The sequence below is a fragment of the Nothoprocta perdicaria genome, unplaced genomic scaffold, assembly GCF_003342845.1.
Source record: "Nothoprocta perdicaria isolate Ctin4 unplaced genomic scaffold, notPer1 scaffold_4, whole genome shotgun sequence".
Taxonomy (NCBI): domain Eukaryota; kingdom Metazoa; phylum Chordata; class Aves; order Tinamiformes; family Tinamidae; genus Nothoprocta; species Nothoprocta perdicaria.
Genome location: NW_020455643.1, coordinates 4,668,821 through 4,695,475, shown reverse-complemented (window position 1 = coordinate 4,695,475; position 26,655 = coordinate 4,668,821). Strand labels below are relative to the sequence as shown.

The 26,655-nt window shown below is 42.3% G+C and overlaps 1 protein-coding gene across 1 annotated transcript in view; it reads right to left on the bottom strand.

The window, feature by feature from the left end:
* FNDC3B (fibronectin type III domain containing 3B) overlaps nucleotides 1-26,655 on the bottom strand; it is a 130,698-nt gene that overhangs the window by 64,594 nt on the left and 39,449 nt on the right. The window contains exons 3-5 of the mRNA XM_026045279.1: nucleotides 20,683-20,759; nucleotides 16,223-16,466; nucleotides 13,016-13,333 (exon numbers count right to left, since the gene is read on the bottom strand). Coding sequence (XP_025901064.1) covers nucleotides 13,016-13,333; nucleotides 16,223-16,466; nucleotides 20,683-20,759 — 639 coding nt within the window. The remainder of the gene's footprint in view (nucleotides 1-13,015; nucleotides 13,334-16,222; nucleotides 16,467-20,682; nucleotides 20,760-26,655) is intronic.

Here is a 26,655-nt window from a genome sequence, read left to right as displayed (position 1 = left end):
AAAAAAAAAAAGATTGAGACTTTCCCATTTCAGCTGATTTTAGAAATATAGATTTTAAAAAAATCTTTATACAAGGACAAACCTCAAACTTAGAATGCCTTGCTGCAATGGAGTGACAGAAAATCAGAGGAAATGCAACGAAGTGATCAAGTCTATACTGCTCCCCCCCCCMAAAAAAAAAGATTACATTTGATCTTTTTCTAAACTGTTCCTTAAAAATAATTAAAAAAAAACAGTAATTAAACATCCCACGGCCATGGCAATCTTGCAGTCTTCCTTGGCTGGGCAATCCATCTCAACACCTAAAAACCCTYAGCATTTCTGCTCAGGTTTCCCTGCTGTTCTTAATGCAATGCCTCCGTCCTGTGCATCCACTCAGGGTTCTTTGGCCGTCTACCACCTCCCCCTGCACTACTCTGCAGAGTGAAAATATAGGTTGGAGAACATCTGGCTACAAGGCAGTACTCTGCCCCACCTTGAGTCAACTGTTCTCCTGCTCGTTTTGGTCAAGACCATGGATGGTTGAGTCCTCCTTTCCCCCGCCTGCTCCACCAAGCACTCTGGACCCTTCCAGAGCCTGAGACAGGCTATAATTTAATAAGAATCACTTTCTACTCCACTTCTCCAGTTCTTAATGAAAATATTGAATAAAATCAGGCCGAGGACAGGTCCATGACTAATTCAATCTGACGCAGCTTTCCCCTTTGTCCCGTGCAGGACTGGGCAGGAATGAGCAGCAAGGGAATGCGCTGCCCAACAGACACAGCGCTGAGCAGGAGCGAAGACCTGCGTTTGCCTGGACACACAGTGCTTTCTGCACCCTCTTCTGCTCCTTTTTTTGCAACCTAAAAATCTCAAGAACTTAATCAAAATCAAAAAGCTTAATCATAAGCAAAAGGTTTGAAAGAAATATTTAGTGTGGTATTATCAACTCTTTTGAAGATCAAATATAATACTCCAAGGAAGATCACTAATTAAGCCTACAAATGCTTGCATGAGTTTTCAATTCCAACTACTAAATATTTCAAATTTCTGCTCAAGACACAAAAGCTAATAAAAACATTAGGAATAAAACACGACTGCAGCTCCCACGTTGAGGCTAGGGGAGTTGCAAGTTTCCCGGCTTTGAGAAAAAGATTCAACCACTCAAGCTTGTGCTAATTTTTAAAAATGAGCAAATAAATGTTGTACATGAGCACCTTCCATAAGCCTTCTATTTCTAAGAAACTTCCCGCTGTTGCTGGCTTAATCCTTTTGCTAAAATGCCCCACTCGATGTCTGCGAGCTTGTTTTTCAGCACTCTGCTTTAAAAAATAAATCCTATGTAGGTAGCATCCAAAACTGAGTCACTCCCTAGATAATTGAAATCATAAACAAAYCAAAAAATCCAGCACTAAAAATAGAAATATATATTTCCAGATGTCAATAATAATAAATCCTTAGCAAGAAAAGTATGCTTACAACCGTGATTCATAGGAATTAAGGTAAAGGATAACTGAAGTGTTTACCTCAGCATCCTGGTAAATACAGCATGAATTTAATTACCTGTTTCAAAGATTTTCCATGCAACAGTGAGTATCTATTAGCTCAATAGTTTTACTCCTACTGCTCTCCCACTATCAGTGGGGAGAATAGCTGCAAAACAAATGCACTTCATGCCATTGGCCCTTGTGTTTCAAGTCTGCATTCTGCATCTATCTCCATCGTACGGCCAAAGCTCAGATGTTTTCACATCAAACAGATGTGCACAATGAAGTCACTTCTGCTACAATTTGTTTTAAAAATAAGTGCAAGCTCATTCAGTTCTCCCTCTCTCCCAATTTTGTTTTGAGGTGCAYTGGAACAGAGCAAGGAGAGTAAGATGAGCTGCACCAAGCAGAAAAATGAAATACTGGATGCAAGGGGCAAACGGAGTGCAAGGGACCTGCTGGTTTTGKTTTTCTCTCCTTCTTTGCTGCTGCTGCTGGAACACAGCAATAACAACTGCTCCTTCACTGGCTAAAGTTCTGAGTGAATTCCTGCTCTGAGCAGGCAGTTGGTCTATGAGAAGGTAGAAAAACGCTCATTAAAAATATAGCACCCCCATCTACATCACATACATCTCATATACTAAGTGCTTTGCACCTCTCGCAAAGAGGGCAGCAGATGCCACTCACTGCATAAGGCCACCCATGGCTGTTTTCAAAAGAGCACCAAATTAAACAGAAAAAGAGGTCCAATTTAAAGTTGCTAGAACAAGACAAGTGTAAGACTGCACTTGGACACACCAACTCATTCTGGAGAGCTCTCTTCCATACTTTGCACTTATTTTCTGGGTCAAAATAGTCTCTCTGTTGCAGGCAGCTCCCCTCTTGCTGGCGCCTASCAGGGGCCTGCACGTCCCTTGGGTTTGAGAGCATGGAGATCTTTGCAGATACACACGGGCTGCCACGTGCAGAGGTCACCAGCCGTCCATTTCCTAAAGCAAGCTGTGAAAAAGGAAACAGCCATCCTACCAAATGAGCTAACCAAGAATAACTATTTAAAAATCCGTGGATTTTTGCTTTATTAGCATTATCAAAATGCCTCAGGCTCCAGTTTCAAAGAGTTCTTCCAGGCTGTGCCAGCACAGGCAATAGCGCCTGTTGGGGCACCCGCACATGTGACACTGGTGACAATACACATTACTGTGCTAAAGCCTCTCCATCCTGCGTAGGATGCCCATAGGTGAGGGAAAACAAGGCCGCTTGTGAAAATCTGAATTTCCCACCTTTTAGGCCAAGGAGGGGACACAGAGCATTGCTCCACGGGTGACCTGCCCACCCGGCACGAGAGCAAACCCGGGTGTGAGGACATCACCTTCAGCACAAGCATTAGGTATTACTGCTACACTGCGTGGCATTAGAGTTTGCAAAGAGTAATATGGTGAGATTAAGTAAATGGAAATATAAAATGACACCCAATCATTCTTTCCCAGTCAAGAAATGATTTTGGTCTCCTTACCCCTGCCTGCACCTGGTCTGATTGAGTGCTGAGACCCATGACACTGATGGGGGTTTATTCAAGTCTCTCCCTTTTAAAGAAGCATTAATTATCTTCCTTCTGGTTTCTATTGACTTTCTGCCTCTTGTGTCACTGCTGATCTGGGTTGGATTTATGAGAGTTACAGGTGTGGGGCGCATCCTTGCAAAACATTCTTCTACCTCTTCTTTCAAATGGGCATAAGGCTATTCACAGTTGCCACTGATGCTGTTCAATTTAAACAGGAAGAAATAATATTTTTGCTCTGATAATGGCATTTTACAATTTTCCCAAAACTCCTGTCTCCCACTTGCAGGGTAAAAAGAAAAAAACCCAATGCTTCATTTCAGCTGTAAGCCTTGCTTGTACACGGCAACCTTTTCCTAGATGCAGTGAGGCTCTTCAAATATCTCATGATTTCCTGCCATAGCTGGAATGTGTGGCACGGCTTTCTCCTTAATTCCTTTCCTTTGTGCACTGCCTCATGCCTTCCTTTCTCTCGGTCCTCCTTATTTCCTGCTGCTTTAATCCGGGGCTGCCTGTCTGCCTCTGCCGCATTAGCATGCRGGAGCCGTGGTGGATCTGGCAGGGGAGCGCCAGGCAGCCCTCCAAGTCTGAGGAACTGAGCGGTCATTCAAAAGCAGAAGCCGCTTCTGCAAAGATCACAAAGTTGCTGCTCTTATTGCTCCGGGCTGCCACAAATGACAYGGCCATAAAAGCCCCACTGGTGTCTCCAGTTCAAGGAAGGAGGAGGAGGAGGGAGCCCAAGGAGCAGCCGAGATGCCCATCCTTTGCCAAGCGCAAAATCCCTCCGCAGCGACGTCCCGCTGATGCCAGCTTGAAGTGACACTCACGAGTCCCCACCGCTACCAGCCTTGGGGGCATCCAAGCCTGCGGCCGACGGGTGAGAAGCTTTTGCCTCTGTCACTGCTGCCCAGTGCCCATCAGAAAATACTTCTTTTTTTCCTGAAATACTAACTSCAATGCAGGGAGACACAGCCATCCCTATTGAACTTAACATAAAAGTCACCTTTTCTCCTCCTCCCCTCAATCTTCAAAAACACAAGCACCTGATAAGCAGCCAAAGAAGGCCTTTGATAATCTGCCCGTTGTCCAACATAATAGCATTTTTCTGCTAAAAAAAAAAAAAAAAAACTATCAAAATAACCTGCAAATCTGCCTATTTGCACAGGAACACAAGCAGACAGCACCACCAAGGCGAGTGCCATAATTCAGAGCAAGTTTGGAGCTTCTAAGCAGAGCCCCGCTGCCAAAATTAACAACCTCCTTGGCCAAGGGCCTTGCAGAGCCACTGACCTTGCTGTAACAATAGGAGGGCAAGGGAGCACTTGCCCAATGCCAAGGCACAAGGCTGCCCGGCACAGTCCAAGAAACTCCAAGAAAATAACCCCAGGTACATTGTGCCCTCAGTCACAACCACCCAGCCCCACTCGAGCCAAAGAGAAGAAGGGACAAAGGTCTCTAAGTTTTACTAGGGGGGTGAAAAGTGCTTTGGAATGCTTGGCTTTAGCAATAACCGCTACTGCACTCTGCAAAGCACCGAGCGGGTGAGTTATGAGGCCTTCCAGGGCAAGTAAGCACCCRGAACTGGCTCTAAAGCAGGGCTCAGGACTCATCTTCATCCCTCAAATACTTGTATTATGTCAAAATATTTCTGTGCACTATTCATTGTATCTGCATGCTTTTTAAAAAAGCTATATTCAACTGGAAAAGTCTGTTTTTAATAAAAACTCTCTCCAAATTGTAATTCTTGGAATATCGAGCCTGCTCATGGAACCAGCATGGTTCCTTCCCAGCCAGCCTAGACGAATGGATAGAGCGCTGATGAACCCCATTTTGGGGGGTAGTAACTTCTGAAGTAACTGAAGTAACTGATTACTACTGAAGTAATCTGTTCTGAAGTAACTTGTTACTACCTTTTTAGCAACTAACCCTTTTTCCAGRTGAGAACTATGAGCTAATCCAATGGCAGTGAGCAGAGGGACATCACAGCAATTTGAGGAAGGGGAATKTTTCCAGGACATTCAGCCCAGCCACTGCAGCTCCGTGATGGGGAAGACCAAGAGCTGCCTCTCTAACCCGAGCCAGACTCCTGGAAATTGAGAGCAGATCAGAGACAAAACCATCTTCCTCGTGACAGGAGATGAACTATTTGCTCAGAGAGCCCCAGGCCAAATTATTTTGCAATCCAAACTGAACGATGAACTACCTGCAGCACAACTTTATTAAACAGGCTGTATCCTGAGGAATCTGCRTGATGGGAATTACCAACCCAGGAACTGCAAGAAGCAAGTGGCTTTTGTGCAAATCTTGGTTGCTCCAGCTGCTCTCCAGCTGCGCCCTCTCGTCCCCATCAGCCTGAGCGCCTGATGCTCCTCAAAACCTTGTGGCAGGTCTGCTGCTAGGGCTGGTTTCTAAACCTGYGCCTCCAGTGAATGCAGAGCCCATCGCTTCCCATGCCAGGTGTCAGATTCCTACAAGACAAGACTGAAAACACAGCCAAGATGCTACCAGTGTCTTCTGTGCTAAGAGAGAATGCTCAGGATAATGCCAAAGCAACCTCTGGGTCTCAYTGATTAACCTGAAATGTGGCAGAAAAAAGCTCGTGCCATTCCTGCTGCACAAGTGCGACCTCAGGCACCTGCACCACCAGCTTCACCACTGAGAACCTTTCTGAATCCTTAAAATGTCTCACAGAAATATCCACCTGATTGGAGCTCGCTGGAAAGGCTTCAGCAAAGCTACAGGAATTTCGACTCGATCTGGATTTCATTGCTAAGATGCAACTCAGACCAAAGTCACACGGATCAGAGTAAATGAAAGCAGCTGCTTTTAGCCCAGTTCCTCATACGGGGGCAGAAAAAAAAAAAAGAAAGAAAGAAAGAAAGAAAAAAAGGCAAATCCAACCTTCGGGACAAAAGCTTATATAAYAAACCTAGGAGGAAATGGAAACAGCCACTTGATTTGAAAGAAAGCCCTACACACCTTGTTCATTGAAATACTCAAAACATCTCCCTGCCTAAAAGCTGCATTTTTAAACACAGCTCCCCTCCATCCCCAAATAAAGGACAGTGAAGATCACAAAAACTTATGAAATCAAACTYCATCCCTTCTCTGAAACCCAAAGTAAAAGACAGGTTTTGTAGCGCAGCCTAAAAGCTGCAGGTAAACAAGTCCCATTAGCTTCAGTGGGGCAGGAAACCTCAATTCATTGCCTGGTAAATGCAGACAAATATATAAACACTGTTCAAAACATCTAGGAATACAAATCCCTGTTTTTTGCTCATTTAATTGTTCGACTTGAAGGTGTTTTATCTTTTATGCTCTGGAAGGAGAAAATGTTCTACCTCTTTACTATAAATACACCCTTCCTTCTGGCTCCATGTCCCAGATATTTCCAGACAAGGAAAGCATCTCTTTCCCTGTGATCGTCGGTGGTCCCCGTTATCTCCTATTAAACGGTCAGAAAACACTGTTTATCTTGTTCTGAAGCTCCAAGACCTTTGTGTAACTTTTCTCCCCAGCACAGGGATTTATTTAAGTAGGATGAAAGTGAACTTGATCGTCTTTCCTTTTGGTCGAGTATCTATAAATTACGTAAACTCCTAGGAAAAACACTCAAGATTTCAGACTTTTGGATTTGACCGTCAGCTCCAGCAGAAGCTGGAAATTCTTGAGATAATACGAAGCTCCTCTGGGGGAAGAGGCTGTGCCTTACGTCATTCCAGCCCCACTTCCTGATAAATCAYGGAGCAGATAGCTTATCCAGCTCTCCGCAGCCAGGGAGACGGCGGTGGAAACAYGAGACAAGTGAGGGATGAAAGCAGATGAGAAAAATAGGAGCATCTACATGGCGTTGATCGGGACTGTGAAGAACAGCCTTGGGGAAAAACTCCAGACACAATTAAAAGGATTTTTAAGTCAGTGATAATGTCAAGAGAGAACCCTGCATCCCGATTTCCCTGCTCTTTACTAGATGTTCCCTAGATTATCCTAGATGGACTCAACATGTGTCTAACGGGACAGCAAATGCTAAAACAAGGGAGCTTCACTTGGGGCTTGTTTTGTCTGACCTTCTCTTATGACACTCAAAAATGTAACCAGCCCCAGTCCCTCATTCTGCCCTATTTTGGCCTCAGGCCTGGAGAAGCCCAGCAGATCCCGCCTCAAGCAGCTTCTAATCCTGTCAAACCAAGATTTTTCTGCATATCCACAGCATTTTGTTTATATTTTTCAACTACAAAAAGTTTGGATAAATCCAAATTTGACACGTTTCTAGGCATCTTCTAAAAAAGCTGAGATTCAAGACAGGAAAGCCTTGTGAAATGCAGTCAGGAGGCTGGCTATGCTCCTCTTCAGGTGATGAAGTGAGCATCTATCAACAACTTCCAGTGTCCAAGTTAGGAAGCTGGGTCCTTAGTCTTCCTAGATAAGGGCACAAATATAGTGTGGATATCTCTCTCCTCATTTTCCCCAGGCTTCAGTTTGCAGGCATCTGTGCTAAGGCAGCACAGAACAGCTTTCTGCAGGGAACAGGGAGGTAGGATTGTAATGTGGTTCAAACCTCTAAAAAACTTTGTTTTTATTCCTTCAATAYGAATACTACATTGAAAGACCGCCTCGCTTCCAGTGTTTCACATGAAGACAAACTTCCATAGGCCTGTAAATCCCTGGACATTATTTTGTGTGCAGCAGAGCTCTGGGGAAAGAGTTGGTCATGGTGGGAGGGACTGCAAGGATCTACTCACGGGCAGCTGAGATCAAAACACTGCTGTTCTCCTGGCAGGACAAAGCAAGGCTGCAGGAGGGAGGATGTCAGCACCGAGCATGGACCAGGCTTTCGGTGTCACTGATATTTATCCATTTGGTTTTCTCCAGAAGAGTAGGTCACCTCCCAAAAGCAGAGGAAAGGGAGCCCCGTTCTCTCCCTCATTAAAGCGCCTTTCTCACCGACGCTGCATGAAGATCTTAGCAATTCTGCTTGCTGCAGAAAAGCCATAAACTAAACCTGACCTGGACACATTCTTGCACATATGCAGACTGACATGAGCATGACACTTTGCTTGAACTCTGCATGTCAACAGGCTTCTAATATATTCATCAGTCTATATGAATAACTTAATTTACATCATTATTACATAAAGTATTCTTTGCTAAAAAATCCGTGTGGTCCAGCTAATGGAATCAACTTTGGTACACATAAAACCACTCTCCGTCCGTTAAGATAAGAAGTATCTGAAAGGCATAACCATTTTGCCTTCTGCACAGATAAGCAATTGCTAGAGAAAATACGAGAGAAAGAACGTTGAACAAGCAGACATGCATCCACATAAAAACCAACGTGCACAAAGCAAAAACACAAGCTCCATAATGTGGTAAGAGTTAATGTAGAGATACAAGAATAACACTCTGGAAATACCCTGGTATCATAAATTAACTGGTTTCTGAAGTCCAAGCTAGTGCCTATTTAATGCATATTTTCTCCCTTTACTAAAGCTTAAAAAAKTATGCACACATGTAATATGTATTTCTAATTAGATATAAGATTAAACAACTCCATCATCTAGTATTTGCTGAAACTGTAAAAAACAGCAGCAAGAGTAGTAATACAACTTGTTTTTTCTATGTAACGGTAATCAGTACCCACACGATTCAACACATCTCCCCGTTCTGAGTAAATATATTTCATATTTCATTGTAATACTAGAAGTCACATTTACTGACAAATGCATTTCAGTGTGCAGAGTGCTTTCCCCCCCTTTGCAAAAATCACCGTGTCAGTTTTGACAATTTGTCATCCTTGCAAGCACTTTAAGGGCAACAAGGGGGGATTGCCCTCATGCCAGGGCTATGTTGCACRCTGGCAGAAGGGCCATTTAAGACGAGTGAGTTTGGTCAAGGCCACGACCTGCCCCATGTGTGTGCAGGCTGGGGGGTGCAGCACCTCGCTGGGATCTGCCTGCGACGACGCTTTAGTCCCGCTTCCCCTTCCCAGGATCCAGCCCATCCACGGAYATACGTAACGACTCTGCTTCCTGATTCCTACTTTTATTCATTCTAGGGCTATATTAGGTTCTTAGAGCTTCACTGGCGGGGAGGGGTGGAGATTTTATCTTAGGAGGGAGAAAATGTTTTATTAGAAGCATTTCAGGCATCCTCAGAGCAGCTCACACACTCGCTGCAGCCGCACACAGAACTTCTCCAACCGCTGCAGCACTCCATGACCAACAAGTGAACCACGGAGCACGTGAGAAGGAAGTGACTCAGACCGCAGCGCATAAAGGACACATGAATGGCACAGGATTTCCCCTTACAGCTCCTTCTAAATGGCAAGGCTTCTTTATAAATAATAATAATAAACCCCACACACTGACCCTCCTCTCCATTCAATTTTTAAAGCAGCTCTGCCAAAAAGCTGCAGAGTGGATCTTAAAGCTGGATTCTCTGTTGCATGCACCTATCCCCATGGCACACGATCTGCCTCTACCCGACACCACCTTCCACCCACCACAAGCACCCAGAGTAGCCATAAGCTTTTTAGACCTCTATAAGCCACCAGTATTTCTTCCTTTTTACCTTAAAAGAGCATGTTTCCAGCATGAAGCATAAAACAGAGATCTTTGTTTACAAGCGCATCTTTCTCCACAGAGCCTCAATGCTTTTATTGCAGAAGGCCAGAGGCAATGGACAAACCCAAACTGTTGTTTCTATGCTAAAACACATCATGATGCTACACACTACAGGGCTGGACTGAGACAAGGGTGTTTAAAATAGAAGCACTACCATGTTTTTAATGCATCATATCAGGACCATTGCACCCAGCTGCCTGTCTAGGGCACAGAGTTTATACAGAGCACAGAGGATGAAAAAGAGTCTGGTGGATCTGCTGTTGATGAGTTKAACAACTCAAAAAGCACTATTTATGTACTTTAATTTAGCAGYATTGGAGATGCTAACCTGGCCTCTTCCTCTACCAGCCCTCAATCAGCAGCTTGGACAAGCCCCAACTCCGTTGACACTAGAAGCAGAYGCAAGGCAGAACCTCCCCACAGCACCTGTAGCTTCATGGGTTCAGGGCCTTCATGACATAAAGCTACAAGGTCAGCTTGAACGTCCCATGGCCCCGGATGGGTGTCATGTAGTCAAACATGTAACAAACCACAGTCTGCTCTGCTTAACTGCCATCGCTGGAACTGGGACCTGTGCATTTCTACACCAGTTGCACATGAGCGTCAACCAAGTATGAACAGATATACTGCAAAACACACCACAAAATACACCACGGGGTGGTAAATTCACAGGCACAAACCCATCTCATCCAGTTCTTCCTCAACCCTGCTGTTCTACTCTAAGTTTACACTCCTGTTTGCCCCTTAAATCTTTTCTCTGCGTGCACATCTGGTTTTCTRAATCAATTCTCTCATTCTTTACTTTTAACATACTTTTTACATCTTATTTACTTTTGACAGTTTWTCCAGGACACTGCAGTTTCGGAAGCAGCAATACATCGTCATCACATTTTTAGCCCTTAGCAGACTTCAATCTGCACACCTACACAAAGTTGAAGGCTTAAATGGCTTTGCTACTTCTCACCATCTTAACTACCTTAAGCAGTCAACCATCTTAGCAATATTAACTAAAATTACCAGATGTTACCAGTTTGCTTTTCCCTGTCATTCCAGGTACCTCTATGGCTCTCTTAATCAATCAGGTGTCAATAAACACTCAGATTATTCAAGTAGAAACAGATAGTGTAGATATAAAATAGCACCTGTGATTTTAAGCTTATAAATAGCAAGGTTTATTATTTTAGGGCTCTGTTCACTGTAAGTCATTACAAAGCCTCTGGGACAACATTTCTGCAGAAATCCGTGCTTTAGTATCCAAGCATCCATGTATAAATATTCCTAAGAAACAGGCTCTGATGGAAAAAAAAGCCTGTTTTTCAGTACCCAGTATCATTTTTAATACTCCTTTCCTTCCCTTCTGCACTGCAAGCATCCATTGGACATGGACTTAAACTGAACACAGGTATGGGATCTAGTTTTAAAATGTCAGTGAGTTTGATTCATCAGGAGGGTGCGATGTTTACTACTTATTTACATGGCCTCTTGCTATGGGATTTTGCACGGGTTGGTGGAGGACTCTGCCTCTCGGCCTGTTCCCACTTCCAGGCTCTCCCTGGCTCACAAAGCGGACGTCCCATTGTCCTGACTTCCCTCCTTCTCTTCAGAGTGTTCAAACCGGAGCAGGGCACTTTGTTCCAAGAAAACACTCAGTCAAACATCAGGGTGGCAGGACGCCCTTTACAAAGATATTCTTGGAAATAGCTTATTTTAAAGTTGAGCATCAAGGCAGATCTAGCAACCCCTCAGACTGTGTTGTAGTTTAATTGCAGAAAGACTATTTTTTTCCCKTATCTTTTGTACAGATGCTTCTTCYTCATTAATGCTACAACAGACTAGAGACAAAAGAATGCCCATCCATGAGCATTCATTTTAGAGGTGCCACAAACTGATTAGACAAGAAATAATTAAGAAGTCTAAGGCATCAGAGAAAAGAGATCTTGTAGTTAGTCAAGACTTCACCTACAGCTGCTTGGGCAGATCTTACACACGGGATCCAAAAGCAGAGAAAGGGTTGGGGGCACCCCTCAAGATGTAAGCATGATCTTTATAAAAAAATGAACAATACTAGGGTTTACTGTAATGAAATGCTTCCTGAGGACTGCCCATATACAGCCTAGGACCAGGAATGTCCGAAACAACATCCAGGCTCCGGTAACACTTTCCGTCTCCATGTTGGGGCTAGTTGGTCCTTGCTCTACTACTGAAATTCTTGGTTAGGGCTCCTCTAAGACAAACACTGAACTTTGTCCTCATGTGAAAATGTTCAATTTAACTTTCTTGGATTAAAATAGTCTTAAATACAGCTCTCCACTAATCCTAAGGAATCTGAAGAATGGCTGGGAATCCTCATTCCTTGGTACATTGCAGGCAATTTTCCTTCCTTCAGCTAGTGAAAAAGTTACTTCTCCTGAGTATTCCTTGTAGTTATTTCTCTTAAGTAAAAATATCCAGCCAAATAACATACACAGTATTTAGATAATGGAAAAACTATGTTGTCTGAACAAAACCACATAACAGATTTCAAAGTGCACTCTACTGCATTATAAATATTTTAGACTGATCTTGTTATCAGGTTTCCTACTGCATAAAAGTTTCTTCAGCCAATTGAAGCTTTAACAATTAGAAAGGAGACAGGAAGAAAGCAGTGGATGAAAGGTATAACTGATTGAGGGAAGTTACTGAGCTAAATTTAGGCAGAAGAGGCTGCACATGGAATGACTGGGATAAATGAGATTTGATTCTATGAATGATCAAAGACTTTCACATTTTTATAAGAGTCCAGAAATGTGAAAGAATATTATTTCTACGGTACCTACACTTAGTTGATCACAAATCCCAACTGCTAAAATTAATTAGTTCTTCTTCAATTTCTTCTGACTCAACTAATTTGATTCATATTGAACTTCTACATAAGGAAATCTGTTTTTYCAGCAACCTCTCTAAATGTTCTACCGAGTTAAACACATTCATGCAGGAGATACAACACAGCACTACCTACTAGGCAGGTTCTGGTTACAGCTCAAAATTACAATGGGATTTTTGTGAAGGGTCAAGAGGTCTGTGCAAAAAGAAAAATAAAACCAAGAACTTGCCCATAAAACACAATTATTTTCCAAACAGTTAAGAAGAAAATGATGCAGCCTCCAGGGAATAATCATGAAAGATAGGGAGGTGACGGGCTCCTCTTACAAAACAAATACAGTATAGCTAGCTCAACATTTATATTTAAGTTCACACTGTATTAACACTGTCTTTACATGTGGGTGGTAGTGTTTTTTGGCATGGTTACTAGATCCATATGCAGGCAGTTGTGAGCCGGAAAGGTGCAATAAAAAGGAATTAAAAATAAATAAAACTGTCTTTACCACGTGGGTCTTGTTCATTTGCCTTTGGGCTGCTCCTCGCTCTGCGTTCCGGTTTCTTCACTGCCGGTGCCCCCCCACCACCGCCGCCGCCTCCTCCTCCTCCTCCTCCTCCTCCGCTGCTCGCTCCGTTGTGACTCTTTGCGTAACCATTATATACAGTCGTGCAGCTGCCTATATGGCTCTTGTAGATGGATGAAGGAGGGCTATTCAGGCGGTTCTGGCGATCGATCTGCCGCTCTTTGAGTTTCTTGTGCTGCGGCTTGCCGTACTGATCCTCCCGCGTAATGTAGCTGGACATTCCATAGAGTGGTATGATTTCTGGAACGGAACAATCCACCCCCATTAATGCAGAACAACAACTCAGTCACCAAAACTTCCCAGAAAACCCAAGTCTAGACCATTTCGAAATGAAATGGTGCCAGATTTTTCTAGAGATACATTTCTATGACACAGCTATCCCTTCTCCTTTTCTACAGGAACTTCTCTCATTATTTTTTTGTCATGAGCATGTTTGTTTAYCCTTTTACATCGCCGAGCTTTTTGCATGACTCTGCACAAACAAGCTACACTCAGCAATAAAGCCTCTTCCCTTCCCTCCTTCTCAGGCTGTGTGTTTCACAGGCTCAGATTTCAAGGAAAAATGCCAGGAAAAAGTTTTCCTAAATTCAAAACAATCTAGCAGCTTCTTCCCCAGCACCTAATGGGTGCAATTAGTTGTGATTTACTGCATTCAAGATGCCATTACTGGCTCCCCCCAACCTAACTTTCCTGCATAAGTAGACTTGGCAGTTGTCACAGTGGTTCTACCCAGGGAAAGAAGCAATAGCTCAGCATCAAGTGGAAGCTTTAGGCTTTATAACAGGAGCTAAAAAGAAACACTATTTAAGAGGCTTCAGAAATGTCTTAAGAACACTGATTCTTAGAATTGCATACATTTCAGATAAACTTCATTAAATACAATGCCTTCCTCCTCTCAAAATTAAGGCAGGTCAGCTTGGAGGAACCCGAGAAGTCTCYACATTTCTGAACAGCTTGATCATCTTTTTTCATACTTGCCTTAAGTTTGAAGTCTGAACAAATTCACACTCAAAAACAGCACAATAAAAAACCTACCAGTTTTGCCTTTATTAGCAAAATACCAACTGATATCCAATATGTTCCTTATACTTTTCTACCTCCATTCAGAAGTGATCTTGTAAACCTCCAAAGCAAACAAGCATCCCAGCCAGCTCTTGGAAGCCTTATTTTTAAGCTGACATTGCCTTATCCTATTATAAATTTCCAAATTGTTTCAACTTGCCAGATTTTCTTTCCTTTTCTCTTTCAATGGTGTCTGGTCTTTTATCTTTCCTTATCTAGGTACGTGATTATACTTAGACTCTCGCATCAACTAACAGCCTAAAGACAGCATGCCACAAACACGTGCAATTTTTCTAACTTTGGACGTGAAAGGACATGTCTGAGATGGAAGGATTTGCAATCAGTGCTTGTTAGGAAAGACGACGACTCAGGCTAATTGTTCTATTTAAAGTCATTATTAGCCATTGTGCAACAAATCTGGAATGGTGAAACGACATTCATCAGTCCAATATTCACCACTTAATTCTTTCCATATTACAAGTATAGGCCATTCCAATACATCAACCAAAGAATTTTTCTCTTCTCAAGTTGAATCATCAGTTTGCTGCCTCCAGGCTATAGAAATATTCAACATCTGCATAACCAGCAGTGGAACTCATCACGTTTACTTAGTACACTGCAATATTTGCACACAAGATTTTGTTAAGCAACCACACAACCTACACTGTTCCCTTTTCAAGGGGGAAATTTCCACTCTATTTATCTGATTTGCTCTACTGTCTTCTCTTACCTACATATAGCACAGCATAACACTTCAAACAAATATCTCAAAATATATTTTTACATAAACTAGCATTGTTGGCAGTTTCCCAGTAATTTATAAAGTTTCAGTAAGATTAGCCTCCTCCTAGAGGACTTTCATCCTGCCAGCATTTTCCTGATGAAGGATTGAACTCCGTCTTCTTCATGTTCAAGTAGGCTCAATATTAATTCGCAATTTTGGTCTTTTTCTTTTTTTTTTTAATTTTTGGATGTGGTGCAGGTTAGCAAAATTACCACTAAAACAGACTGCATAGATTCTTCTCTGCTTCCTTTCCACTCCTGCCTCCTATCAATAAATTCAAGTTAAATATTAGTGACAAGGGTCCATTCTTCATTRGCAAACGAAGTCTGCTGGCCAACAGAAAACTGAAAGGGTAGCATGAATAGATACCTTTCTTYTTCTGCCTCTTCTCTCCCCACTTTTGGGAAAAAAAGCAAAACCTCACATCTGGCGATTTAGCTTCAATTCTTTAGAAAAGATACTARTTCTGGGAAGCTTCACAATTTGGCAGTAAAACATGAATCCTGAACTGACTTCCACATTAAACACCTCCTGCAATCTTGCTGATTATTTCTTTGGTTAACGCCCTCTCTCAGAATACACCAGGACTTATCTCAAGGGCGAAGCAGCCACAGCAATGCACAGTTAGACAGAAATATGCTGCTTTCACTCCTTTTACTGCAATTATTTACTTACGGTCTGATTAGGGTTGCCATGCTACCCTTGGGTTGCAGACAGTGCTTCTCAATGACTTACTGCACAATTCATCCAAAATAACACACTGAAAAMGCCTGTTATTTCTTAGAAAATCACCACAGCTACAAACAGTTATGGGGCAAAAAGCACATTTTTGCCAACAGGAAGCTGGTATTCAGCATCTCCCACTGGAAATGACTGGTGAGACTTGTTCAAATCTAGCCCTCCTTCCAAGCCTTTCGCATCTGCGTTTCCAAGCCAGGATTGACAAATTTTGTTTTCTGTACAATGCTGCACCATGATGCAGCAAGAACGATGCGCGTGACTCACATCTCTGGTTTGGAACAYGGCAGAAGAAAAGTTTTCCCTCTATACTTGAAAATCAAAATTGCTTTTGCATCCACAACCGAGAGCGATGTCTCGATTTCTTGCATGCTGGATGTTGGCACTCCACAACACTTGTGTGCTCCAGGAAATAAAGCAGGACACTCCGTTCACGTGGGAAAAGCCAGTTCACCAATTCTCCAATTCATCTGTCATTCTTGGTTTCACAAGCCCTTAAAACTGCACAAACACACGTATTTCAGCCGCACTTGCTTTCYGCTCACCTTGTTCTCCATATATTGTAGGGGGAAGATGATGCTGTGGGAAGAACTGCGGTGGCATGTCCCCAGGTCCAGTGACAGGAGGATAAAAAGCCGTGTGGGAGTTGTGAATAAAATGGGGGTGATGTGCCAGGTACGGAGGTAAGTGGTGGGTTGGAGAGATGGCCGAAGGGTAACTGGGAGGGTAACACTCCGGAGACTGGGGAGTAACCACCACCCTCCGAACGCCCGTGTTGTCTTCTATCACCTACAAGGCAAGGAAAGGAGCACRTGATGCAGCATTGGACGTGGTTTTAAAGCAGCATTGTTTACAAGGTCCTAGAAAATGGATTAGAAAATGGATGGTCCTAAGTTTTACTCAGGAACATGTTGCTAAAATTAGTATCAGCACAARGGTAATCATGGGGTAATGTGGCTTTCTCGAAGACTCGGCCACACTAATCACTGCAGTACTAACTGTTGCTAGTGATAACTAGGTGGTGAAGGAGCAAAATAARTTTTCTGTATTTAAGGCATAAAACGATTAAGAAAGGAGCAGAAARGAGCATGAATCACCAAAATAACAGTATTCATTAGGATCAATCTTACCTTGCCCACATAAAACTTATACCAATTTTGACAGKGCTATTTGAGTGAATACGGACCTAGTAACCCTTAGAAATTACCTGACACTGCTACCATGGAAGAGCTTGCGTKTGTGAGCGCAAGGAGACGTTTTCTGCAGGAACCTGTTCTGTTGACCTGCTTCTTCAAAATTGCTCTGTTCACAAAAGGTGCCCATTAAAAACAAGCTACGGGGCACGTATTTTTCTGCTACATCCTGGTCTATGTGTCCATGCAAATCAACTCTGAAATATGCCCAACTTGGCTGCAAGTATCATAGTCAGTGCATGTTAAAACAGATGTAGGAAGATGGAAATGTGCTTAGGTTGAAAAAAAAGAAAAAAATTCCAGCTTATAATTYTTCCAGAGTTATATTTCTGAAGAATAGTCAATCTGCCAAAATTCAGTCCAGGCTTAAGAGCCAAACTTTTCTTCGAGTTTATGCAAAAAACGTCTGCCATTTTGGAGAACTAAAAATACAACCATATGAGAACAGTTAATATCCCTTCAGTTCTGAATGTACAAGTGCATAAGGCATATAAAGGCACAATTTATTTTCCTACCACAAACAGGCTGCTAGAGAGACTTGTATATCTCAGCTCACTGAGGACACTGGAGGGGAGCAACAGAGCAATGAATTTGTTTTGCAAGATAAGCCTAGGTGCCAAGGCATAGCACAAACACAAAGGAAAACAAGTTTACTTACTAAGATGCAGCGTACATTTTACCTTTAAGGTAGTCCCATTGAGCTTTTAGGGGGTTTTGCTGCTTGGCATTCAGAATGTTCCTCAGGGCTGAGGTCTTTGAAAGAGGAGGTCTAACAAAATTTAAYCATCTGCTTTTATCCACTATTACAAAAAAAACATAACTCAGCAGAGAGGTTAAATTTTGTGGTTTAAAGAAATCTGCAATTCTTTGCGTCTGCTTAAAACTTTTGTTGTGAAGACTGCAAGATCTTTACGTAACGTGGTGCCTGCTGAACTGCCTAACTCAGCGCCCAGAAGCGATGAAGCCCTAAGCCCTGCTGCAGTCTTCAGATGCAAGTGAAATACTAAAAGCAACTACTAATTTTAGCAGTTGATATTCATAGAAAAAATATCCCTGGCCACTTGGCTGTTAGAAGCAAACTTTTAGTATTTTGTACTTTTCAAACTTTACTAGTTAAATTGCCTTTTGCTGTTATACTTCAGTGCTTGCTGGTGTAATTGGCACATTGCCTCTGTAACAATATTATTAGAGCAGATTTGTGTATTTTTTCATATTTTATGAAGCTTAATTACTAAGTGTGATAGATGATCTTTCAGAAGATTTTGGATGAACATAACTCATACACAAAATTACCTCCCACGCTGGTTGCCACGTTTTGAGAACAGCATTTTTAGTTGCCTATTAAAGATATCATTGTAGAAATGTCAACTCAGTCTAAGTCAGAATTCACATATTCAAAATAAGTMATTTCTCCATGTTTTCTTTTCTTTCTCTCAAAATACAATCTTACACTTCAGGAAAAATAAAAATATTCATTTTGTACACATATGCTGTTTCTATATTTTTAACGTTCCAGTTAAAAAATATATAATTACTCTTGCGCGTAACACAAGGTTTACAGAAGGGGTATAATATTTTAAAATAAAATTAATTTTAAATCCCTTTCTAGAAAACCTGGCCTGTGTTGAGTGTGTTAGGGAAGATCATCTTGCTAAAGGATGACTCGATCGCTCGCAGTCTATAAAACAAAAAAGAAGCTCAGAGAGCAGCAAACCATGCAAAATCCGTGGCTGAAAGCTTGRGACTAGGCAAGGAGTTCAGAGGAGAGGCCTTAAAATATCTGAGGCAGAGAGTGAACACTGACAACGGTAAATAAAACCAAAAGGGGAGTTTTGTGCCAGATTGTTCTCACCGATGTCCAACTATATGTGAGTAATTCTTCAAACTCCAGGGGAATTTTGCCAAATTTGAGAGGAGTCTTCAGCCAAAGGCCATAAGAAGACAAGTTAATATTTCCATTTTTTTAAATCTTTGTCATTAGGACACCTCAAATCCTCCTCACTTCCTCCTCCAAAATACAATATAAAATGCAAAGAGTGTTTCATGGAGATGCCCCCAGATTTCACAGTTTAGCATCCAAATGATGGATTCTCATCCTCCAGGAGCTCCTTGGAGGGAGGCAGCCTCACAACGTCCCCTCTAACCGGTCCGGCACCCCTCACATAGCACCAACAAACCAGCTTCTAGTTGTCATTACCAATGGGGTCCTGCAGGCCAAGAAATAAGAAGGGTCCAGGCAGGTTTCTGCCAAGTGCCACTGGAGCTKGTCTCACGGGGCACAAAGTGACCTCCCCAGCTCCCAGTTGTCCATCATTTCTCCCAGACCAAGGAGGGAATTAAGTGTTCCTTGAATCTGGGGCTGCAGGCACTGGAGAGCTAATGTGACGGTTAAGCTAAAGCTTTCAGCTCCAAAAAGTTYGGTGACACAAAATGGAAAAAAGATTTCATGGTTTTTCTTCACAGGCTCTGTCACTCCTCCGCAGGGGTGTCAGCTTTCTGCCAGACTCCTACATGGTCACTTTGGGGCAAATCAAACCAAAAATCAAACGTGCTTTTATTCACTTCTCAGAGTGAATTAATTTGCCTTACAACTTTGCTCCTCTAAATTTGCCTTCTCGGGGCTTATCATGAAATAGATTTATTAACTGCAAGACAGCACAGCAAAAGAAAGAGCAAGGAAAGTAGAGACATTTATTACAATAGAAGCTAATTTGATTACAACATGCTTGCAAGCATTATTTCATATGATGTCATTTGTGAGGCAAAAATGCTCACTCTCCACATGGCAGAACAAACATCCTGCTACTGAAAAACACCAAACACAGTTTTTCCCTGAAACTTTACAACACATTTACAGGCCCTTAGAAATTATTTTAAGAGAAGGATTTCTTTCTTCTTTTTCCTTTTTTTTTTTTGCTGGAGTTATTATGGTGCCCTATCAAAGTCTTTGCAAAGCAGACAGGAGGAACTGGGTTCAGATAGAGGCACAACTGCAAGACTTTCATCACTCAGTTTTGGAAAGCACTYCAATTATACAAAAGCATTTATCTTAGTATGAGGGCTGGTCAGTATATGCAGTTTAATAACAAAAAGGTATCCAAGCTCTTTCAAAAGAAAAGCTAATCTTTTAAAAACAAAATTCAAATAGAGTTTTGGAGTTTTCATTACTAAAACATAAAGAAGCTAGCCCATCAGAGCAGTCCTACATGGACATTATCAGTGGTGGTCAGAGACAGGACAAGAAGCAACRGCCACAAACTGAAGTACAGGAAGGTCTGYCTAAATTTGAGGAAAAACTTCTTTACTGTGAGGGGAACAGAGCACTGGAACAGGCTGCCCAGAGAGGCTGTGGAGTCTCCTTCTCTGGTGATGCTCAAAACCCTACTACTAATGCTACAGCAGTAGGGTTCTATAGGGGTGCTATAACCCTATTGCTACTGGGGTTATGCTGAGGAGCAACAACATGCATTTACAGTGACTTCTCCTTCTTCCAGACACCCACCCCTTGTGCTTGTCATGCTGAAGCTTAAGGCTCACAGCACGAGCAAAGTTGGACAAATAAACCCAAACCATGCTTTAAGCTTTTGTTAACATTAAAAAACTTGGTGTACACGCTGCATAATCTGCAAGGAGCACATGTATGCTCACATGGGCACATGTGTATGTACTGTCGGTAGRAGAGGATGAAAAGGTTTTCCAATTTGCATTTTCAGCAGTATTTCTAAAGAATAGCACGCTTCAGGCACACAGACTTCTCCACATGGATCAGTGCTATTGCTTTTACATGCATTTTAATTCCCAAAGGAGCATACCTGTGAGATATAACCTGGAGGCACATGGATAGGGGGAATGGATCCGTTGGGTGACATCATAGGAACCTCCGCTGGTCCTAGCACAAAGAGAGAAATGGCACTTTTTTCAGTTAAATATATATTTCGCAGTTGCTCAGACATGGATAAAAATAGCTTTACTTTAGAAGCCAAAGTCAGCAGCTCTGCTAATTCCAGGTGTAGGGACAGTTGCTTGCACCCTTGCATACAGAATAAGATCACTGTTGAATGACTTTAACATACATTTTGTTGAAATAATATTTTCATCGTAAAACAGCTAAAGCACAGGCTTTATGTTACCCACTGATCAAGTCATACAGCATTAGGCAGTAACCTAATATGTCCTTTAGCAGCCCACAACTCCTATACTGAAACCTGGTTAAGTTATTCTTGTCRAAGGCAGGGGAGAACCAAACAAAGCCGAAACTGTGCGGGCTGCAGCCCGGCACCTCCCAAGAAAAGCGTCCAATTGTACCAAAAATCACATATGCGAAAAACTATCTGTCTATTTAAGAATGCACAAAGACCAAACTCATTATCTCAGCTATTCAGACTAACCTTGGAATGTGGTTATATAAGCAAGAAGCTTATGGTTTCCACTCTGAAATCCAGCTCTGAACATACCAGCTCCATTTGGAGGCAGTGAGTACAAGTATAACAAAGTAAGTGCCATAATCAGGAGAGACTTTGCAAACAGAGCCACACAGCTAAAAAAAAGTGCCTCAAATGAAAATTGTTCGCTCAAATGAAAATAGTTTGTTGATTTAGTCATTAAAATCAGGAATATCACGCAGGAGAGTCAATAAAAAAAAGCGTACCCAGACATCAGACAGATGCTCACAATGAGAATTTACTGCTTTGAAAAGGGGAAATTAATTACCTTCTTATTACATATGAAAATGCTTACACTAATGTGGTTGATCTAGCACTTACCATGGGCAAAAAAAAAATACTCCCGTCAGGTACTGTCACTAAGCTGGTATGCAACGACTTAAGCCATCAAACTCGGATCTGTGATGGAGCCTTAATGGACTAAAGGGCAATAAAAACCATCTTATCCTTTTGAAGGAAGCCACTACATTTAAAATGCTGGAGAAGAGTTTGCAGAAAATTGTGCAGTTTATTACTGTAAATTGAACTTTACCTCTACTACAGAGGATCATACCTAGCCTTGTCTGATGGAGAAGTCCTTTCACACCTCTGTCCTTTATTGCATTCAAGGAAAGGAAGCTGAAACTAATCCATAAGGAGATGCCTTTCGGGCAGAGACGGGATACAACAGCCTAAACTGGCTCCTGCCCACGGGCACAGGAGCTCATAAAGCTGAGACAACTTCCATGAAGCCTCTAACAACACCCAGKGAGCCAGAATTCATTTTTCTAATATCAACAGAACAGCAAAACCAGGCCATATTATTAAAAAAAGACGTGTTCTCTATGCACCTACATACCTACATTTCTGTCCTGTTCAGGCTGCTCSTCCTGCAGCAGCCAGGGCTCCTGAGCGGCTCTTGCCGCACGTCACACACATGAATTCACCGGAGTTATTCCCATCTCCTCTGATCTTGGTTCACTTTTCCCATCTGGTTATTTATAGTCTATTCAACATGCATGGTTTCTGAGCGGACAAATGCTTCCTATCAAAATATCCCTGTAACATTATTTTAAATGCATTTTTCCCTGAGAACCTTAAATTCTCTCTAGTTTACATATGTGGCCCCATGCCACAGCACTGAGTTGGACAGTATGTGGGTATACATCAGGTGTATGTATGTGTGTGTGTATATATATATRTRTAYACACACACACACGGTACCTTGGTGCAGCCTTTCGATCCACACTAGATTAGCAAGGCTGGTTCAGTTATACAGGATGAAACACATCTGAGAAGAGGTAAGATTAATCATTAATATTGTTATCTTACCCGTTTGCTGTTGGCAAGAAAACAAAATCTGTATCCAATGAACAYTTCTGAATAGCTCTTAAGGAGACAACAACTTAAATGCTGCAAGTGAATGTTGCTTAAAAAGACAGAGCTTTAGTGTTGAAGCTATTTCAGCCCTTGCCAAAATAGCATATACTTATATTTGCAGTGGATTTAGCTTCCCCCCACTCCTCCAAAGTRTGTAGGCTTAGTATTAAATTTGAAAAGAGCAAGTTTTAGAGTTTCTACCTATAGACGAGATGGCCGCTAGAGCACAAGCACCGAGATGATCCACTCAATGAGCCTCAGCATCTGTCCCTCTAAAGCCTCTGCCAGCTGCTCATATGGAGCTGCAATCTTCCAGCAGGAAGAAATCAAACTCCCACATAGATGCCGTTGACTGCAACACTTCCATTTCAATAAAAAAAAAAAAAAAAAAAAAAAGAGCTTGTGTTTTATCATCAAAACGTGCACCGTGCAAGAAGATTCTTAACCTTGGATTTGACCCGCAAACTGTTAAAGTCGTTTGTATAACAGGTTTTAGAGGAATGACAGCTTGGTGATTTGCAGCTAGATTTTGTTTCCAGGGCTTTGATTTCAAGGCTGGCCAAACGACTTTAGCATACATTATTTCATCTCTCTCGTCACCGCTATCAAAACAACTTCGAGCGGCAGYGAGTAACACGCAGAGCTCATCCCGCAGCGCGACAAGGCCCGCGAGCTACTGAAGTCTACCCTTGCACTGAAGCCACTGCACATCTAACAMTAAAACAAAAGCTTTTCTTTTTTTGGTCCCTTTTTTTGGGTGTATTTTTAGTTATGGCTAATATTTTGGAATTGTAAAAATAGTTATATACAGAATATACACTGAAATGAGCTGGTTTTAACACGTTTTGAACCTGTTAAACTGGGAATGTCTCCTGGGTTCATACTGAAACAAAGCCAGGAGAGATTTGGCCATCTCCACTAAATAAAACAATAGGCCAAATTCCACGTTGGCTTCCAGCACCATAAATCCAGGGCACCTYTCTGCGCCCCATGTGGGGATGTCTCTAACACAGGGATGCTCCGAATGCAGGTGCAGAGAGAGGATCCCTCCTCACCTGCTGTTGGAGGAGAAGGGGACGAGCCAGCCCCAGCTGGGAAGTAAAAGAGCATTGGGAAAAAATWGGGAAAACTTCCCCAATCTTGTCTAGTACACACCTGCACATCTAGAAGAACAAAAATGAAAGCACTTAGCTCTTCCCAACTGCATTACTGCAGATTATGCGGCTACTAGGTGCAGGTTTAGAAATTTTAGTTTTAAAATTCTTCCTCCCATATTATTATTCTTCCATATTATTCTTACATTTTTATTCTTTCAGGAATCCATCGTAGTCCAGTTGAGGAATGCCTGTCCCACAGCTTTAAAGGCTGTTTTCAGCCTCAGATTCTGTCAGTGACTTGTACAATTCTTGYATAAAAACAACTGTGCAAGAAATGCTTCTCTGTTCCCAAGTAACCTTTTCACACAGGGTAAATTTCCTTAGAGTGTAGAAACCAAATCTGGCATTCAGTTCTCAGACTATGCACCTGATTCTTTCTTTCTGTATCACTAACTTGTTTTCCTTCCTCCTTGTCACATCTAAATACACTGCTTTGCTCTTCTCCATAAAAATGACCCCCACTGGAGATATTTTTCCACATCCAGAACGTAGCTTTATGCTTCTACGTATGTTTCCACTCATCATTTTTCATGGCTTAGCAATAAAGCTCAAAACCCACCSGGCTTCATTACAAGAGTTACTTTCTTACCAGAGCCCCTGAAAGCTGGGCTAAAATTCCCRAATTTCTCCGAGGAACCGCAGCCCTGCTTCGACCCAACTGGTGCCAATTTACAATTTCACACTGCTACACTTGCATTACCAGAGAAACAAAAATGTAGTGATCTTGGCAGATTTACTCTGAAGACTCCTATAAATTTTAATAGCATGAACCCAGCGGAGGAGCTAAGTAGAAAATGAAAACCAGCGAGGTAAAGCCATCATGTTCTTGAAGTTAAACAGTTGGTGCAGGAAAAGCAGCGCTGCCTCCTTCCCATTCCTCCCAAGACCTTCACCTCGTCCTCCRCAGCCATCTCGGGAGTCCACGTGTCACACAAGAGGTGCCACCAAAAGAGCAGGCGCTGCCACTCGTGTCCCCTGCCCTGCAGCAGAGGTGCGGGTGGCTTCTCTCTCACCCTTAGGCCACCCAGTGACACCGCTCGGTCGCGCAACCTGGTTGTGAGGTATCCAACCTGCTCACACCAGAGCGATCTTATAAACTCCCAGTCCTTCAGAGGAGGAGCTAAATAGTTTTCACAAATAAAACCAGCCACAATTCAGAGATGCAAACTCTCCTGGGCCAGAGCTAATCCAGATGTCGCAGGTTTTATTTTAAAGCTGTCCATCAGGATGCTTGTGTTGCTCACCTGTGTGATCTCCTTACTAGACAGAACCCTTTCCATCCATGGAAATAGATGCATTTTCAACAGATGCACTTACAATAGATGCAGATGAACGAGAGCTGCAGAGGGAGCATTGCAAGCCCGTGGGATGGGGAAGTAAGCTCCAACCTTCATTTTTATCCCCCCAAAATTTTGGGAAGGCAAAGGTTAAAGCAGGCATGTGGGTGCCCTAGACGGGACAGAGAACAGCAACACCCTGCAATGGATGTGGGAGCTCCCTGCCCATCCCTGCAAAGTCCCTCCCCAAACTATGCCCATTTATACCCATAGGAACCAAATTTAAAAGCAAATGAGAATTTTTCCATACTTTTGGCCCTAATCTGGATAAAGAAGCAAGATGCTTATGCTAAAACACCCCTTTTCTGACTGCTACTGCAAAAGCACTTGCAGCGAGTATGTTGCAATACTTCTAGCACTGAAAATAAGCATATCCCCATGGCCATTCACCAGATGGGTTACAGATTGTAAATCTTAGATGTCTAGACTAAAACACAAGAGACAAACATCTGTCTAAAATCAGTTAACTTGAATGGCAAATACTGTTAAATAAATTAGGACTACTCTGGAAACAAAGAAGAAACAACTGCACTGAAAACATCTGAAATGAATCCGTTTGCACATAAGCCACAACGCAATAACCCGAAACTGTAGCAAAATTAATTATGGGGTGAATATTAGCCTAGGATGACACTGTGATTCCTGAAGTCAAACAAATACGTCCCCCTAACATCTGTGTACAACAGAGCTAAAATCCTCACTTTTTTTTTTTGCCTTGTGATTTTATTTGTAATAACCAATGCAGGGTCACGCAGGATGTTTGTGGGAACAGAACTGGACACAAACCTCAAGTACAGCCTAAGTCACAAGCCAAGGCTTAAGTCCAAATATGTCTTTGGACTTTTAAAGATTCGTTGGTTATCTCATAGAAAAATATTCTAGTTAGGAAAAAACAGATTCTTCTACCTATTATCTTCTACTAGGGCTTGGCTTAGCTGTTTGCTTTACGATATAAATATTTCATAAAAACAGTGGATGAAAACACAGCAGGGCACTGTGCAGAAAGGTGAGACAAATTTACACAGCATACGCAGCACAAGCAATTAATAGCATTATTTGCATTTGTAAAATACTGCTTGCCTATTATCAGTAGGGATTATTTATTTGTGGAAAGACCAACCTCAAGACACAAGCACCTCACAAGAGATGGAATTCAACCCATGGATTTTTTTTTTTTTTTTGAGCTCTTCAGCCCATACAAAGGATGCCTGGGGCTTGGGGGCAGGGGMGGGAGCTTTCTGGTGCCTTTGTAACAGGGCTTTCCCTTGCAAGAGGTTTGCACAAATACTACACTGGCGCTTTGAGCTCAAATCTTATTCAAGACAGCAATAATTGCACAAGCCCGGTTTTATGCAGTAATAACAGAAAAACACTCCAATTATTCGTATTATAATTACTACATTACCATGGCAACCCCAAAACGACTGTACAAGGAGCTACCAGGAGCTAGTGCCAAGGCAGCAGGGAAGCTGCACGAGTGGCTCTTCCAC